Here is an 18,264-nt window from a genome sequence, read left to right on the forward strand (position 1 = left end):
TGATCAGCTACAAACCTCACTCATGGAGCTACAACAGATCCTAAGCAGCTTCCCCGCTTCCTCTATTGCTCTGACAGAGCATCCACTGTGTAGAAAGCAAAGGGGCCATAAAACATTCATGGGGACATGCCATTTATCTGTTCTGCTAGTTTGCTTTTCTTCTTCTGTGATGAACATCTTGCATTTCCAAATCGTGCCCACTGTCTGTTGAAGTCAGGGCAGGAACTCAAGACAGGAGCCTGGTGGCAGGAACTATGGAGGAACACAGCTTATTGCCTTGCCCCCTGGCTTATGCTCAGCTAGCTTTCTTATACAGCCCAGTTACCACCTACCTAGGGACAGTGCTGCCCATAGTGGGCTGGGTCTTCCTACATCATTTAGGAGCCAAGACAAGGCCTCCTCAGGTCAGTCTGATGGAGGATAGTATTTAACTGAGTTTCCCTCTTTCCAGATGTCTCTAGGTTGCGCCATGTTGGAAACACAAGCTAACCAAGGCACCCGTGAATAATCATTTCAATGACTCCACCATTATACTTAGAATTAATTACATAACTCTCCCCATGTGGGTCCCTAAACGCCTCTCTCATCCCATCCTTGAGGAGGATGCTCTGTGTTGACCTCTTTCTAACACCTGAACCATTGCACTGGCACAGCGTGGAGCATCCCCACACAACTGTCCACTGGGAGGCTGGATCTTTTCCTCTTCGGGGTTTTAGTTAGATGTCGCAAGAGCATCCCTGACCACCTTCAGCACTCCTGCCCTGAGCCACCCTTCTCATTTCTTCAGAGAAAAGTGTTTGCTTCACCAGGGATTGACGGGATTACCATCTAGGGCCTCACTTTGAAATACCTAGATTGCAAAGACTTCTACACATCTACTGCTGGATATCTGGTGGCTAAAACAGAACCTTACGTGCAGGAGTCAATGATGCGTTGGGTAAACGGGTAGATTCGTGGGTGACATTATGCTGTCAGTGATATTTTCATCAAAGATTCTAGCAGCATTGCCCAAAAAATGGTGCAGACCAGCTGCTACCCAGCCACAATTTCCAGCAGACCTTTAGACGTCTCCAGCCTGATGGCCACCATCTGCCCTGTAGGCAATACAGCACAGCATAGCATAGCACACCACACCACACCACACCACACCACACCACACCACACCACACCACACCACACCACACCACACCAACTTTATGCCTGGGCGTATCATCCCTCATGTCTATCCACAGTTTCTCTTGGCCCACCTGACATTCTAGTTCTCCGTCCACCATAGTGAGACACTAACAGCATCTGTTTCCTAGTTGTAAGATGAAAACTAGGTAGAGAAATGTCACAAACGTCAGCATGGTAGCGAGTGTGCAGCAATGCCATCTTGCTAAGCCGTAATTGCCATCATTGCTGCCAACTGTGCCACTTTCTCTCTGAAGCCCTCCATAAGCCCTCTGGCTCAGCTGTAGCCCTGCTTCCATGGGACTGGCAAGATCTCTCATCATCTATTGGGATACCTCTGGATGCTTGGTGTAGGTCTGTACTGCCTCCTCAGCTCACTGCCCCTGTCTTGGTCTGCTCTTCCCACCTTTTCCAGAATGATCCAATGAGGTAATGTCTACAGAGGGCTTATAAATTCCTAAGGCTCAGCAGTTGGAAAAGACTGTCCTAGAATTTATGATTTGAAGCCTCTTGGGGGCAGAGACCCTGCCACCTCTTGAACGTCTTGCCCCTCTAGCCATCAAATAAGAGCTTTCTATTCGTTTATTGCTGATTACATCAGTCCCACTGGGAGAGCCCCAAGAGGGGTAAGGTTTAGCTCCAGCTTGGAATCGACTCAGCCATCCTGTACTGAGCAAAGGGGAAAAAAGCACAAGAGCCCTGTGCTCAAAGCATTTCTAAAACAGACTGCCAATCAGTATCAGATTTCACATGTTATCTTTTGGTATTGTACAGTAGCAAGGGTGGGGACAGGAGAACATGATGGTGCCTCAGCTGCCCCTGAAAGCCACTGCCATGGAAGTTTCTAGAATAAAACCTAAACTCGCTAGAACCCTTCAGCTTTCCTTCCCTACAGACGCACACAGTGGCCATCGCTCCATGGGTCTATCTTGACAGCACCAGATATAGTGCTCCCCAAACCCAACGGTTCCACCCAACTCCTTGTGCCTCACCTCTGATGTTCATAGGAACAGAAACAGTGTCTTCCCCATTTTTTGTACCTGTTCGGTGACCACACAGATGGATGTCCATGCACTGTTCCCAGAACTCAGTCACTGTTCCATAACCAGTGTGTAAAGCCCAGCAAGATCAATGTCAGTCAGAGGCCCTCGAGGACTGGAGGAAATGCTAGACATCTGACTTCTGCCTGCCCCTCTCTGGCTCTTAGAAATCTCTTAGCACATAGGGACCCCTTTGCTTCTTCCTATTTTGTGGGAAGTTGGCACTGGTATCCCCTCCCCCCTCATTGTGCCCAACAGTGCCCTGGCCCAGCCAAGATCATTACCCAAGCTTCTTGTTCAGGGTAGAGCCTGCAGACAGGGGTCTCCTGGCACATAAAGCATTTTTATGCTGCTCACTAAGCTGTCTGGGGTTTACTGCCATAGTTCCTCTGTGCCACACTTGGTTTTATTTATTTCTATGCTTGGATGCAGAGAGCACTTTGTTAGGAAGCTCACGATGAATTTTGGCAGCCTCTGCTCTCTCCTCCCCTGCCTCCCCCAGCTTCTCCATTTAGGGGCACTTTCTGTTTTTCAGCCCAGTGTGGATGGGGATGGGGATCCTCAGAGACTGTCAAACTCCCAGCCAGCCCTGCCTTTCCCCCATGCCTGGCTGCAGAGCATATGGATGCCTCTGCAGTCCAGGATGGGGGATGATCTTGGCTTCTGGCTTAAAGCAGAGCGGCAGGAAAGTGTGTGGACTTCTTTGTGTCCATGTTTTCAGTTTATGTTAAAGGCAGAGAAGACCCACTTTAAACTTTTAATGATGTTTTCATACTCTAGTACATTCCTATTTCCACCTCTATCCTGTTCCCTACAATCACATCACCACGTTAAGATGCAGCATTGACTGGCAGAGGAGAAGATCAGAGACTGAACATTGGAACCCAGCTCCATCCCCAGAAATGCTTGACCTCGGTCCATTTGTTTACTTCACTGGGAATCATTCATCTCTAGCAGAGGATTCTGGTGCCTGCCCTGCCTAACCCGCACCCTGTGGAAGTGGGGGACTCAGGGAGTGATAAGTCTCCAAGCACTTACAAAGTAGCAAATGGAGCTGTGCCCAATGAGGCCAGCCTCCAAGTCCACTCCTGGTTGGGCAGATGAACCTCCATTTCTCATCTAGAATATGAGAATGCTATTAGTGACCTCTCTCCAGGTGCTTAGAAAGAACCAGAGAGCAGCCTGCTCCATTATTCTTTGAAGGAGCAGAAGGAGAAGCCAGGGAAAGGTTATATTACCACCAAGTCCCAGGCTCACTCTGCATCAGCGCTAGGGCTGGGTAAGAAGATGTCTGCGATACAACTCTAGTGGGCCACAGCTAGGCTCAAGTCTCTGGAAAAGCTGAGACACCGCTAACCTTTTTCTCCGTGATGCCCCTGCAGATGTGGGAAGAGGCTATCAGCCTGTGCAAGGAACTGGCAGAACAGTATGAGATGGAGATCTTTGACTATGAGCTGCTCAGCCAGAACCTGGTAAGGCTTCCCCTGAAAGCTACCTGCCCAGAGGCCTGTGCACAGGGATCACTCATCTCAGACAGGCAGAGAAAAGAGAGTCCTGTGGCTTAGGGAAACAGAAGGATGGAGAAGGACCTGAGTGAGGCCAAGGTGAACATCACCCTTCCATTGTTAGATGGAGCCGCAGCTGCCACAGCTGTTGCACGCCCAATAAATGTTCTGTTACATTTGCAGTAAAAGTTCCACAAATCACCAAACCAATTAAATAAAAGCATAACTTTGTGCTTTTCGGTGAACAGATAAATCACATTAACATGCTCCCCATCTGGCTGGTCCCATTAGCATGTCGATGTTCGGGATGTGGTGGGGGGGAAATAAGAAGTAAAGGGACCAATCTCCCCCACCTGCACTGCAGAGGCTAGGAATTAGCAGGGAGTTGGCCTCGCCAGGGGAAATGCAGAGCTTTGCCAGTTGCTCCTTCATCCCTCACACCCCTTCCAACCCCCACAATTCCTGGTTTCCCGGGTGCCAGGCTCCCAGGCACCCTTCTCCACCCATATAGGCCAATGTAGATGTTTCCAGGAGAATGGTAACATGAGAGTCAGAATGTTGAGAGTATCACCAGCTAGGGGGATGGAGGGATAGAGTGATAATCACGTTATAATCTGCTGAGCTCTTTGCTGCATGTAAGATATGACTCAAATACAAACATGTGCCTGCGTCAGTGGACACTTAGTGGCAATATCCCATGAGTATATAGATGTTTGCAGATACAGAGGTGTGCAGAGTTTATACACAGACATCTACTAATGTACATTAACATCCCTGCATGAAGCACATAGCACCCAGGCACCTGTCTAGATCCACATGTATGTTCTCTGTGACATCGAATGATCCTTATGACACATCTCTTCACATGTTTGTGCTATGTGAAGATGTCTTTGGGTCCAATAGCAACCGCAAAATTCTGTCAAGTATGGTGTTGTAGGAAACTGCTAGTTGGTTCTCAGCTGCTCAGCCCCGAAATAATCACATAGAAACTATATTATTTAAATCACTGCTTGACCCATTAGCTCTAGTTTCTTATTTGCTAACTATTACACCTTAATTTAACCCATCTCCATTAATCTGTGCATCACCACAAGGTCATGGCCTACCAGCAAAGTTTTAGCATGTCTTTCTCCGACGGCAGCTCCACGGCTTCTCCCTGACTCCTCCTTTCTCCCAGCACTCAGTTTAGTTTTCCCCACCTACCTCTATTCCCTAGGCAGGCCCAAGACAGGTTCTTTATTAACCAATGGTATTCACAGCAAACAGAGGGGAATCCCTCATCAGTATGGAGTGAGCTGCAAATTGATTTCAAGGATATTAGCATCTGAAAAGCACACCTCTTGGCGTGGACCAAGTATGAGGTGTGCACACACAGGAAGATGTCACTATAGACATTTGGACATCCATGCTCTCTCACAAATGCCTGTCACTGCCACATGTTCACAGAGAAAGGAGTACAGTGAGGGCAGCAGGACCACAGCTGCTCACTGGGGTCAAATCCACATGGACCAGCACCTAGTTCCTTACTTAAAGCACTGGAGATGCTCACGAGAGTGACATGAGTATGAGATAGGTAAATGCACTCCTGCAGGTGGGACATCTAACACAGTAGGCATGGGCTCTAAGCATGGCTCTATCCACAGCAATACAGGCATAACCCACACTTGCCATTATCTACAGCTGGTATATTGGTTCTGGGGTGAGGATAATGTCATAACTTTGGACTCTTTTCAGTCGAAAATACCTTTGATACACATCTGTGTTGTCTTGATATATAATTCATGTTTTCTTCTTTCAGATCCAGCAGGCCAAATTCTATGAAAACATCATGAAAATCCTTAGACCCAAACCAGACTACTTTGCTGTCGGATACTACGGCCAGGGATTCCCCACCTTCCTGAGGGTGGGTTTGCCAATGACTCAGGCTGGGGTCTGGGAACCTTGGGATCATAGCTATCTGTTTGTTCTTGGAAGCTCACAGCTCAGGAGCTGAGCTCTGCTCTGTCCAAGGATTACCACTGTCCCCAGTAGAACCCCCAAGTTTGTCTTTAGTGGTAGTGATAGGTTTCTTACGCCATAAATTGAGCTGCTTGGGAGGAGTAGTGAGGACCGCATTTTGGGAATAAGGTGGTCAAGGGAAGCCCAGGCAGGATCTACTACCAAGGAAAGACGGGGTAGTAGCTCCCATTCTGCTGGGTCATGGGATCCCTTGCTCTCTTAATATTTTTTGAAGACACAAGGTACTTCTTTATTTGTGAATGATTTCTACAAATTACCATATGAAAAAAACAAAAACTAAGAAAAATTGGAAATGTCCAGTAACTTACTTAAAAATAACAACAAACCCATGCCAGGATCGCATGTTAGCATAAATTATAAATGATAGCTACAGTTTTCCAACTTAAAAAGTCATCGAGGAACATGTGTGATCCCGAGACTCAGGAGACAGAGGCAGGAGGATAGAGCAACCTGGTCTAGATAGAACATTGCAGGCTGTGCTGGGCTATGTAGAGAGACCCTGTCTCAAGCGAATAAACAGAGATAGCAGAGCAGACTTCAATTATATCTTGGCATACACCTCTAAAGTCTAACCTGACTGCAAAGGGCTCTGTTCCCATGGCTGTGTGGATCTGTTATCATGGCATGGTCCTATGGCTCAACAGAAACCTACCAGCATCCTGCTCAGCAGCAGGATCAAACGTGGATGAGAAAGATAAACGACACCCTTAGTATCATCATGGAAGCAATTTTGATCCTGTGGCCCCTGAAAGGATTGTAGGGACCTGCAGGGTCCCTATAGCATCATTTCTGACCAGTGTCTCAGGGGCAGCCTTTTGCGGGTAGCGGGTAGGATTTTGTCGTCCATGGGATTGTTTCTATGTGAACCTGTGCTGTAATTCTGGGTCAAGGAGATGCCAGAAAAATAGCAGATCTGACCTCTGACCTGACCTCACTTGGTTTACAGCATAGTCTAGGAACTAAGGCTCTCACTGTCACCAGTCAACATGGATGCCATAGTGGACTTACAGATGAAACTACCGTGAACAACAGTGAGATGGGCAGGGAGAGTCTCCTGGGGGAAGCAGTGTAGCTGCCCAGCCCTGTTTGTACATCAGACTCTCTGGAGAACTTGTTAGGAATGTGTACTCCTGGAGCGATTCTCAGAGACCTTAGCAGGTCTAGAGTGATAACCGGGAATCTGAACTTTTAAAGATGCCCAGATAGCTTGGTGCACATATAGGTAAGTGACAGGCTTAGGTTTGGACAGAAGAACTTAGTTGCCATAAGACGTAACAAAGATGGCAAAGCCATGGTCTTGAACAGGTTTTCCTACCTCGTTATCTATATATATATGAACCTTTTAAATGTTTGCTGTGGAGGTTCCCCTGTGTATTGTGGGCTGCTTAGGAACATCCTTACCTCTTCCCTTCACTGCCAGGAGCATCGTCACCCTTAGTTATCCCAACCGAAAGATAGTTAGGACAACCAAAAGATGGTTTCAGGAATTGCCAATGTTCCCTAGGTGACCCAACTTACCCATTGACAGCTTTTGTTCTAGAGGAGACTGGTGTGGTTCATAGGTAAAGAGAGTACCTGCATAGGTGCAAGGTTAGGAGCCAGGAAATGAAGGGCCTGGATAGTGGTCCTTTTCATCCCATAGTCCCAGCCTTCAAGAGCCATTGAAAGGAATCGGGCAATTTTACAACCATGTAAATAAAGAGGGTGTGACATGGTGAATAATCCCAGGAGCTGTTTGTAGATTGCTCTAAACAAGATCTTTAGCATCCATGATCTCCCTGCTCTTCAGAACTAGGCCTGTTAAAGCAGTGGCCCACCCTGCTTTCACAGATGAGAAGCTGGAAGGAGAAAGATATACCTAAAGCTGTCCCTTTCCACCAGGCCCAGGCTCATTTCAAAAGCCTCTCAGCAATGCCTGAGTAATATGTCTTGCAGGCCCAGACCCTGCCTTGCACACCCAGGCCCTGACATCTCTGACAGATGTGTCCCTTCTCTGCAGAACAAAGTGTTCATCTACCGAGGGAAGGAGTATGAACGACGAGAGGACTTCCAGATGCAGCTTCTGAGCCAGTTCCCCAATGCAGAGAAGATGAACACCACCTCTGCCCCAGGAGATGATGTGAAGAATGCCCCAGGCCAGTGTATCCTTGGAGGACGTCCCAGACAGAGGGCTGGCCATAGCTTTAAATGAAGCTAGCTCAGGCTCAGAGCTGACACTAGAATCACCGGCTGCTGCTGGGTCTCCAAGGGGGATCCAGAGGTTCATTTCAATACAGCTGCTCCTCTGTAGCCCTGGGGTCTGCATGCATGGATTCAGCTAACTGCAGCCTGGATGGTTTGGAGGCAGATGAGAAGGGTCATTATTCTGTATCCAGTATGGCAACTACCTATTCAGAGTTTGCCTTCTTAGGCATCGTAGGCCATTTTGAGATTGCTTAATATGTATTGGAAGATAAGTCAATGTAATACACATTTTATGTAAGTGGCATCTCAGGGCTCACAGAAGGATGCATCCAAAACACAACACCCATGGGTGAACTCAACCCTTCTTCCCTCATTCCTTTGTTGTCATCACGAGAATCCTCTCTTATGCCTTTGCTCTGTATTGGCCTTGTGCAGGGTTTTACACCCAAAAGAGTCTGCCTGCAGGAGTAGTGCTACAGTGCTGTAAGAGATACAGACATCTAATTGCACTATTAGCTATTTATTATAAAATTGTGACCCATGTCAAGAGGAAGGCATGCAGGGTGCTGTGGCTAAGAGTCCAGGGTTTCTTTGATGACCTAAATTTGTATAAGCACCAAAATCTTAGTGTTAGCTGGGGAGATAGCCCAGACAAGGTGGAGGGTGCTGTGTGTAGAAGCCTTTCCCAAAAACTAAAAAGATTTTAGTTTGCCAGTAGGATATAAACAACCCCCATCTCCAGCCAGGGTTCAAAGCTGCCCCTGACTCCCAGATCATTCTCACTCCCAGAACTGCCCTCTAGTTTTTGATCTCTCTGCCGCTCCATTCTATTTCTTCAATAGGACTGTTTGTTCTTACTCTGGTCCTTCCCTCACTTCTGTTCCCTCTGTTTAGAAAGCTGTTCCCTCCGCTCCCGGCTTGACTGGTTTTCATTCACCTAATTTGGTATGTCATCTCCAGGAAGAGTCTTCTCTTGGCATCTTATCTAATGGGGCCTTTGCCAGGCTCACATGACCCTGTGACCTCAAGCCATCATTGTTTGATTTTGTCATTGTTTTCTTTTGCCCCTCGTTTGCTGTTTTGTTTGATTTTGAAAGATACAGGAACACAAAGGGGGTGTCAGGTCGCTGAGAAAAGATCTCTGTGTTGCCTGTTATCCACGCCACCCCCCCACCACAGATCTTGGCACAAAGCCCACTCTAGGAAAGCATTCATTGCTTAACAGAAAGAAAAGACAAGGAGATAGAAATAAAAAGGAGGGAAGGATGCAGGTGAGGGAGGAAGGAAGGAGCAGAGGGGACCAGCTTACCTGGAATACAGAAAGCAGCATGAAAGGACAGGAATTGAAGTTTGGGAGGAGGACACTGTGTCATAGCCGAGCGGTCATGGAGCAAGCTTGGTGTCTACAGGGACTATGTGCTGTCACTAGCAGGAGGTAGGATTGTGGAGGCAGAGGTCACAAATGCCAGGATAGGGCCGGCCCTGAAGCCCAGAAGCCCATTACCACAGTTGAGACCCCAGCTGCACACTCTATAGCACAGATAAAGTTACAGCTTTTAAAGTGGGGTATCAGGCTGCATGGCTGCTCTGCCCAGTCTGCTGAAAACCTTAATCCAAATATTTTTCCCTTGGGTGATAAATATTCATCTGTGACCTTTTCATTATGCCCGCCTGCCCTTCTTGCCTGCCTTCCACAGCCATTTGTAGGAGAGGTGCAACTGGTGGCTGCTGGTTGGCACCACAAACCAGTTTGGTTACACCCGAGTCCTGGGTTATTGCTAAGGCCCCAGTCGTGGGCATCCAGGTACTGAACAGCTGTATGGCCTTTTGAGGTGTCACAGAGGAGCGGGCATGTGTGCTTATTCATGGCATCATATTTAGAGCCCAGGGCTTGGTTCAGTACCAGGAACAAGGTTGTAAATCAAAGAGAAAGTGCTGATGTTTGCTAGATCTCTTCAGGAGACTGAATACTTCATGAACATTGTTTCCTTCAACCCCATAAAGTGCTCTAGAATAGTATTAAATTTTCATATTTCCTCGAGAGGAATACATGAGGCAGAGATGAAGCAGTTTGCCTAGGGTCATGGAGGTAGTTAGAGAAGGAGCCAGTGGTTTTAAATGCCAAGTTCTGTCTGCCTAAAATCTGTTCACAATCACACCATCATTTCTTTTGTTTGGTTGGTTTTGGGTTTTGTTTTTGTTGTTGTTTTGTTCTGTTTTAGTTATTTTTTATTGTTGCTGTTGTTTTGGTTTTTTTTATCTCCCAAGACAGGGTTTCTCTGTATAGTGCTGGCTGTCCTGGAACTCACTCTGTAGACCAGGCTGGCCTCAAACTCAAAGAGATCTGCCTGCCTCTGCTTCCTCAGTGCCGTGATTAAAGGCGTGAGCCACCACTACCTGGCCATCATTTGTTTTTTAAAGACTGGGATCAGAATACTATTAACCTGTGTGGTGGTATTTTGTCTGTGCTTTAACAAAATTTGAAGATCAGAATGCAGAGCTAGCCACACTAGTTAGTCATAGAAGCCAGGCAGTGATGGCACACACCGTTTTTTAATCCCAGCACTCTGGAGACAGAGGCAGGTGGATCTCTGTGAGTTCAAGGTCACCCTGGGCTACACAAGATTGAATCAGTCTAAGAGAGAATCAGAGGCAAGCAGTGGTGGCTCGCACCTTTAATCCCAGCACTAATGAAGTAGAAGCAGGAAGGGATGTAGCTGGGCAGAGAGAGGAAAAGGATGGGAGGAGACCACGCTCAGGATTCAGTCTGAGGTTTCTTAGAGACAGGGTCTTACCCCCTCCAGTCTGAGGATTCAATAGAGGTAAAAAAATCTCTCGAGTAGCTGGCTTCTTTACTTCTCTGACCTTTCAGCATTTAGCCCAATATCTGACTCCAGGTTTTTATTATTAAGATCAATTAGAACCCGTGCAATAAACTGTCTTCCATAAACTTAACATTTTGGGCTTCTTCTCCCCTTTGCCGCATCATAAGCCTTGGAGATGAGTCTATTGTTCTCTGTATTTTATTACTAGGGAAAATGAGGCTCAGAAAGCAAACGACTCACACGAAGCTGGGGTGAGAAAGCAGTGGAAATAGGATTTGAACTCAGGCCTGCTGCTTGCCGTAACCTTGAACAGTTCATTTTATCTTCTTACCTTCTGGTGTTAAAGATCAACAGGCAGTTTGGAGAAGCAGCAGGCCTTGTCTTCTGTAGGGTGTTCAGATAGTGGAAGGCACTTAGAAGAAAAGGTCAAGCAGAAGTCTGTTGTTGCAACCGATCCGTGCACCAGGCGTGGAGAGTCTTGCTAAATAGTCTGAGGGTGCCAATGTCATAGGCTTCCCAAGGATAGGTTTGGAGTTTCCTTTTGGATGAGCGCCATCAGCTCAGATCAATATACAAGGCCTAGAATTGTCTCTAACAGAAGTGCTGGAAAGCCTTTCTGTAAAGGTTAGCCTTGAGAGCCTGTGCCCTGTAACAGCTCCTTAGCTGCTATCCCAATATGTGAGCAATCACCGATCGCATGTAGCTAGTGAGCAAGGCCATGTCCCCACAAAGGTTTACATGCAGGCCCTGACATATTGAATTGTGTATCACGTGTTTCATTTGTGTTGTTATGCTTGGCTGGGAAACGGGCAATGAGATGGCTCGGGCTCACCACAGTCTGCCAGCCCTGCCCTCAGCTCAGAGACTCACTCCAGAGGGAGTGATCTCCCAACTCAGGCTGTCCGATGGGAATGTTAGGGTTCTCCTGAAGTTTGCAGGTATGTTTCCGGTGAGAGCCATGCAATGTGTTCTATTGTTTTCCCTTTGGGGGATCCTCATTCCATATGGACATACTTTTCAGGGTGGTACCCTTCAAACCTCAATGTGCTAGCACAGAGAACTCACCAAAGAGAGGCGTGTAGTCAAAGGGCAGGGGAGCCATGGGGAAAAATGACCCTGGATGGGCAGTTTGTCCTCGTGGATGGAGACAGTTACTTTCCAGCAAGATGCCAGGCTGAAGGGAGACTTTTGAAGTTGTGGTGGTCTTTGGGAAGAAGAGAGGGGGGAATGACTTGAATGCCTAAGGAGAGAAATGGGGGAAGAAAAAATATAGGGAAAGATCAATGATAGAACCAGTGACTGTTGGCTTTTTTTCACTTAGTTTGTCTGTCGGATGACCAGCTTAACATGAGTAAAGATGGGGCTAGAATAGGAGAGGTAAAGAGCCAGCCAATACTCCTGGCCAGCCTGCATCCTGTGCCGGTCCACTAATCCATCACAGAACTCCTTCCAGCTGTTCTTTATTTTCTGCTATAGGTTGTCCCTTTGGGGCTGTCAAGAGTTGGAGGACAAAATGATATGCTTGCATGTTCTAGATAAGAATGTCCTTAGATTTTATCGTGCATGTGTATTACATCAGGAGCTTTGAAAATGCAAAGCCTGACTCAGAAGTACTCAGGGAACACTGGAGTCCCACCACGTCTAACGAGGTCTCAGACGAAGACTTTTTTAGCAAGACAATTTAGAGGATAGACTGGTCTTATTCTCATGAGCACACAGCTCCCCCAGATTATCCAGGGAGCTGGAATTCTGGCATCAATGCCCCCAATGTAGTTTGTGTCCTTGCTTTCTGTGACCACAATGATGGATCTAAAACAGATTACATCTAAAGAATTCTAAGTTAAGTGGATCTAAAATAGACTACGTCTAAAGAATTCTAAGTTAAGAACCCTAACTTATGTCCCCACAGGCCAGAAGAGGTCTTATTACAGATGGTTGTGAGCCACCATGTGGTTGCTGGGAATTGAACTCAGGATCTCTGGAAGAGCAGCCAGTGCTCTTCACCTCTGAGCCATGCCAGAGGGTAGTGGTGCACACCTTTAATCCCAGCACTGGGGAGGCAGAGGCAAGCAGATCTCTGTAAGTTCAAGGCCAGCCTGGTCTACAAGAGCTAGTTCCAGGACAGGTTCTATAGCTACAGAGAAACCCTGTCTAGAAAAACCAAAAACCAAAAAAGAAAGAAAGGAAAAAAGAAAGAAAGAAAGAAAGAAAGAAAGAAAGAAAGAAAGAAAAAAAGAAAAAAAGAAAGAAAGAACCCTAAGTAGAAACCCCTATTCTTTTCTTAAAAGCTGTGTAGGCTTCAACAAGTTGCCTGGCTTCTCTGAGCCAAGGGGCACCATTGAGGTTAACAATGACAGCTCGTAGAATTGGAGAGATTAAAGGATACCACGGGGAGCATTGCTCTGTAATTGATAGTGAGCCATCCATTCATTAGAGGGTATTATTGTCAATGACAGTATTGCAATGGTAATGGTGATTAAGCATGGCTAAGCGATTCTGGTAGCTAGAGCAGAGCCCTGGGATAGTGTGCAAGGTGGTTGTTAGCTCTGATATAAAGACCATGGCGACTACTCACTGGTTATTAGGACCTTTCTAGAAGCCCGCAACTTGACCATTGAATAAAAGCATGGTCCTAGAAGGACCAGCATGGATGTTCTTAGCTGGCTCCTGATACATTTGGAATTTGCCTATGGCCAACAAACATGTTTCAATTCCTTAACTCTGATGCCATCAGATATTCAGTGCTTCACTGTGCAGCCTGTCCTGGATGAGCATCCCAGGTTCAAGAACAAACCAGTGCCTGACCAGATCATAAAGTAAGACCCACATCCCACTGAGCGAGGAATGGACAAAACTCCAAGAGGCAGAGCTGGTGGCAGGACAGGGCCCAGTACCCCTCTCAGCCAGTCTATCCCAGCTTTGCCTTCTGGGAAAAGAATTGCTCCCAGTTGCCTGGGCTATGTCTGTAATAAGGCTAAAGCCAGAGATGAATGGGAGGGACGGGTGCGGGGGGCTAAGGCTAGCTCTGTGTGGCATCAAACTGAACTGATGTTGGAGCCTGCTGCTCAGGCTGGTCCTAGAATGGACCCAAGAAAGTAAACAGTGTGGGTTGGCCGCTGGCAGGCTGGTAGAGGGATGGGACAAAGTGGCCTTGGGGATGCTGGGTACATTCTCCCAAAGGAACGTCTTTTCAGCCTTTGGCAAGCGAATGGGTTGATGATGGATACGTTCATCAGTGATAAAGTAAGCACATGCAGGCAGGTGTCCATCTGCCTCATATCAGACTGCATGATCACTGAGTAGGCCATGAGGTGGGAGTCTGTGGGGTCCTCAGCTACACCTCTCCCTACACTCTGTTCTTCCCTCTGGGTAGACTATCCAGCAGCAAGAGCTCCCTAGGAAGGCAGTGCTCCTCCAGGAGCCTCATGCTGACGTCACAGCAAACAGGTGCCATGCAGATAATATGGCGGCCGCTCACCTACCTTGGCCAGGTACCTGTACACAGGGGCTCCTCTATAGCTAGCACAGTGCCCTGTTTTTAACGATAATTGATCTTCCATCACATATGAAAAAAAGTGAAGGGGGATGTCTGAGGATCCTAAAGAAATCCTTGGAGGTCACTCTGGGGATGTTTAGCTTTGTCCTTAAATGACACAGGTCACTGTTGGTGCATTAATGCCAAAATTACGTTCCCAGGGTATAAGGCCAGTCCGTCTTCTAGATCACCTTGCTACCCTGAGCAAATCATTTTTAATGGAGTCCCAACACAGATCTTAAAATGCCACCACCAGGACTCTGCCAGATCCAGTGTTTAAGGTGTCAGCAGCCAGGCATGGCTTCCAGAAACTTCTACTCTTTCCTGTCTTTCAGCTTTTACAAGTCCAACTATGTGCAGAAGTTCCACTACTCCAGGCCTGTGCGCAGAGGCACTGTGGACCCAGAAAATGAGTTTGCTGTGAGTATCTCCCCTCCTCCGCCAGCTTCAGCAACCAGAACGCACCTGCCAACCACAGGTGCTAGGGAACCTGTTCCAGAGTCTAGAACCATGGCACGGACATCACAGATAGGATGACATGTCTGTTGGGGTTTCTCTTTGAGTTTTTCTCCCCTCAAGATGTAACAGGGATTCCTGTCCGATGACCTTGACAATCAAGAGCATTTGTGCATTTCCAGGAGGCTGGGAGTGTGGCTGAAGCAAGTCCTTCAGTACACACTGAAAGAAAAGCCTCAGCATTTACTGAGTGCCTGCTGTCACTGTCCTGAGTGCCGGTCACCTTTGTTCTTGTTTCCCAGGGCGGACCTGTCATCTCCCTCAAGGTCAAAGCTGGAATGAGGAGGCGACTCCAAGTTCCCCTCAGCTCTCAGACAGTGATTCTTAATATTTTTAGAAATTAGCATTCTTGGGGGGATTTCATGAATACTGTGTACTCTTCCCCTCGACCACACAAATGAACACATTCAAAATTCATTAAGAATCCAGACAAACCAGGTAGAACTAATCTGGCCTGAGTCCAGAAAGATTAAACACCTGTTAAGGATGCCTCAGGGAGAGAGTGTCACTGTGTATTTGGGAATTGCAACTTTTCTTTTCTCCATGGGAGGCCAGCAGGCCCAGGAGTAGCAGATTTTATAGCCCATTGCTTTTCTTCCGCCAGTCCATGTGGATCGAGAGGACTTCCTTCCTGACCGCGTACAAGCTCCCCGGCATCCTGCGCTGGTTTGAGGTGGTTCACATGTCTCAGGTGAGTTTGAAGAAATCAGTGCAGTACCATTCCTCCTCTGATAGTCAGGGCAGTGAGCCTCAAGAGGCCTCTTTGACTTTATACAGGAGACAGTTTGAAGGTTCGGAAGGAATCCCAGAGTAGGCAGTGCGCAGGGCATCTGCTACCAGAGATTTTTGTTTTGTTTCATGTTTTAATTACTAGGTAACTTTTTGTCCCTAGTAAATAAAGGCTCTCTAGATACCAGTAATGAAATCAGGAGAGGAGGAACATCTTTGTCATGGGGAATGTGGGGAAGGGAAAGAGGAGAGGCAGGCTCTGGAAGACCATCCACCCAGTTATCCCTCCAAAGTTCTCCATCCAGACCCAGGACTACAGTGTGACATTCTGCAGCACCCCAAAGCGAGCCATTTTCTGTTTGGATAGATAAAGACTGAAAGAGGAAACACCAGAGAGCCAGAGGCAGTTGGAATCCAGAAGTCTGAGTTCCCTTATATAGATAGTAGTTATGTATTTTGTTATATTTATTTATTCCATCTTTTTGTGCATTTACATGCCAGTGCATGTGTGTGTGTGTGTGTGTGTGTGTGTGTGTGTGTACGCACGCGCATGCCAGAGGACTACTTTCAGGAATTTATCTTTTCCTTCCACCATGTGTGTTCCTGGGATTGAACTCAGAGTCAGGCTTGGTGGAAGGTTTCTTTGCCCACTGAGTCTCCCAGGTGCTCCAGCACAGGTCTTGGGCTTTCAGTGTACCTTAGCATCTCCACATCCTCTGTTAGCTGAGGGCCATGCAGTTCCCCAGAGCCTCAGGACAGGCTAGCACAGTATGAGAACCATTATAGGATAGAATGTGTTGTGATACCTTAAAATATTTTATTCATTCAAAATCGATTTCATGGATGCCTAGCACATGTCAAACACTGTTCTGAGACCTGGAGATTCCATGGTGCAGCTTCCATTCTGGTGAGGAGAAAGACGGAAAAGTCAAAGTAGACACAGCGTGTCAGCTGGTGATCATCAGGAGGGAGGGCTGAAAGGAGGAGGGTAGCCATTTCAGATAGCAGAGTCAGAGGGAGCCTCCCTGACAAATGGTTTTCAACAAAGGCCCTGGGACAGAGAGGACTAGTCCACGAGGTATTGAAGAGATCCTTCCTTCTTCTCTTCTTTCCTTCCTTCCTTCCTTCCTTCCTTCCTTCCTTCCTTCCTTCCTTCCTTCTCTCCCTCCCTCCCCTTCTCCTCCTCCTCCTCCTCCTCCTCCTCCTTCCTTCCCCCTCTCTCTCCTTCCTTATTTCTTTTCTTCCCTGTTGGTGGTAGTAGAGGGGGTGGTTGTTCTTTATTTTTTCTTTTCTTTTTGTTTTGGTTTTCTCTGTGTAGCCCTTTTTGTTCTGGAACTTGCTTTGTAAACCAAACTTCCCTTAAACTCAGAGATCCTTCTGCCTCTGCCTCCCAAGCTCTGGGATTAAAGGTATGTGCTATCATGCCTGGATGAAGAGATCGGCTTTTCAATAGAGTATGCATCTGGCACAGAGGTTCTGGGGCCAGATTGTGTCCAAATCAGAGAAGTCAAGAGGTGAGTAATAGTGTTCAGATCCTAGGTCATTTAGGACCTTAGGGTTACTTTGTCTCCTCTGCAAGTGACACAGATGCCTGTACGGAGGAGGGATGTGGTCTGACTGAGGTTTTCAAGCTACTATTTTGTCAGCATTAAGATCACATGACTCTGACCTTCAACGCCCTCTTAGTAAGTCTGTAGACCAATTAGGCCTGTAGGCTCCATTTCATAGGCATGGCCCAGGTCTTGGAAAAATGGAACAATAATGATGTCAGCAAGACATATTTATTGAACATGTGCTAAGCTGTCCACTACTATGATCTCATTTAAACCTCTAAAAACCTCCAAAATAGATATTTTCCCCACTTACAGATGGAGGCACTGAGGCGCAGAGTAAGTTTTTAAATTGTCAGGGTTAGTAGACAAGGTCAAGTTTGACTTCAACCTCTTGTAATATCCTCTGGGCTAGGATAGCACTCTGTCTCAGAGTGTCCCATCCATCCTAGTGAGCAGGTTCCTTGAAAGGAATCAAATGCTGTGCTCTTGGTTCAGGGGCACTTAATATGTGGCAAGTTTCTACAAATGTCCCCCAGCATTGTGCCAAAGGCTTTACTGCTTTATCCTACATAATATCACAAAATCCTGGGAGGTGCATACAGTTGTCACTCGGTATGCACAGGTCCCACACCCACAGATTGACTGACTGCAAATGGAAAGTATTTGGGGGGAAACTGCATCTGAACAGAAGATATAAGGATATATTTTTTTCTTTTACCAAACAATGAGCAAAAATAACCATCTACATGGCATTCGCCTTGCATTCGATTGTAAGTAGTCCAGAGAGGATTAAAGGTCTTTGGGAAGATTGTGTGGATGATGTAAAAGGATTGGGCCATGCTGTAGAAGAGACTTGTTCATTGTGGATTTTGGTATTCTCAGAGGGTCCCAGAGCCAAGTCACCATGGATACGGTAGGATGACTGGACCATTACTAGCCTTGTTCTTGAGGGAAGGGAGCTTTGCAGCCTTCCAAAGCCTCTGCCCAATAGCCCTGACTGATTCTATCCTTGGGTTGGCTCCACAGGCGCCTCTTCTCCACTCATGCCTGCTGGACTGTAAACTGAGGGGGCCTCCTGTCCTCCTGTGTCCCTTACTGTCCCTTTCCTTCTCAGAGTTCTTAACACTTCCTAGTAGACTACACAATTTGCTTGTTTCTGTGTTTATTGGCCAAATATTAAATACA

The 18,264-nt window shown here is 47.0% G+C and overlaps 1 protein-coding gene across 1 annotated transcript in view; it reads left to right on the top strand.

Annotated features, from left to right (window-relative positions):
• The window catches only part of Dock2 (dedicator of cytokinesis 2), a 400,319-nt gene that overhangs the window by 363,949 nt on the left and 18,106 nt on the right, over positions 1 to 18,264 (top strand). The window contains exons 39-44 of the mRNA XM_075941339.1: positions 3,596 to 3,685; positions 5,517 to 5,621; positions 7,737 to 7,878; positions 13,481 to 13,562; positions 14,617 to 14,701; positions 15,402 to 15,488. Of these exons, the coding sequence (XP_075797454.1) occupies positions 3,596 to 3,685; positions 5,517 to 5,621; positions 7,737 to 7,878; positions 13,481 to 13,562; positions 14,617 to 14,701; positions 15,402 to 15,488 (591 nt within the window). The remainder of the gene's footprint in view (positions 1 to 3,595; positions 3,686 to 5,516; positions 5,622 to 7,736; positions 7,879 to 13,480; positions 13,563 to 14,616; positions 14,702 to 15,401; positions 15,489 to 18,264) is intronic.

This window comes from Microtus pennsylvanicus, chromosome 11 (assembly GCF_037038515.1).
Source record: "Microtus pennsylvanicus isolate mMicPen1 chromosome 11, mMicPen1.hap1, whole genome shotgun sequence".
In the NCBI taxonomy this organism is placed as follows: domain Eukaryota; kingdom Metazoa; phylum Chordata; class Mammalia; order Rodentia; family Cricetidae; genus Microtus; species Microtus pennsylvanicus.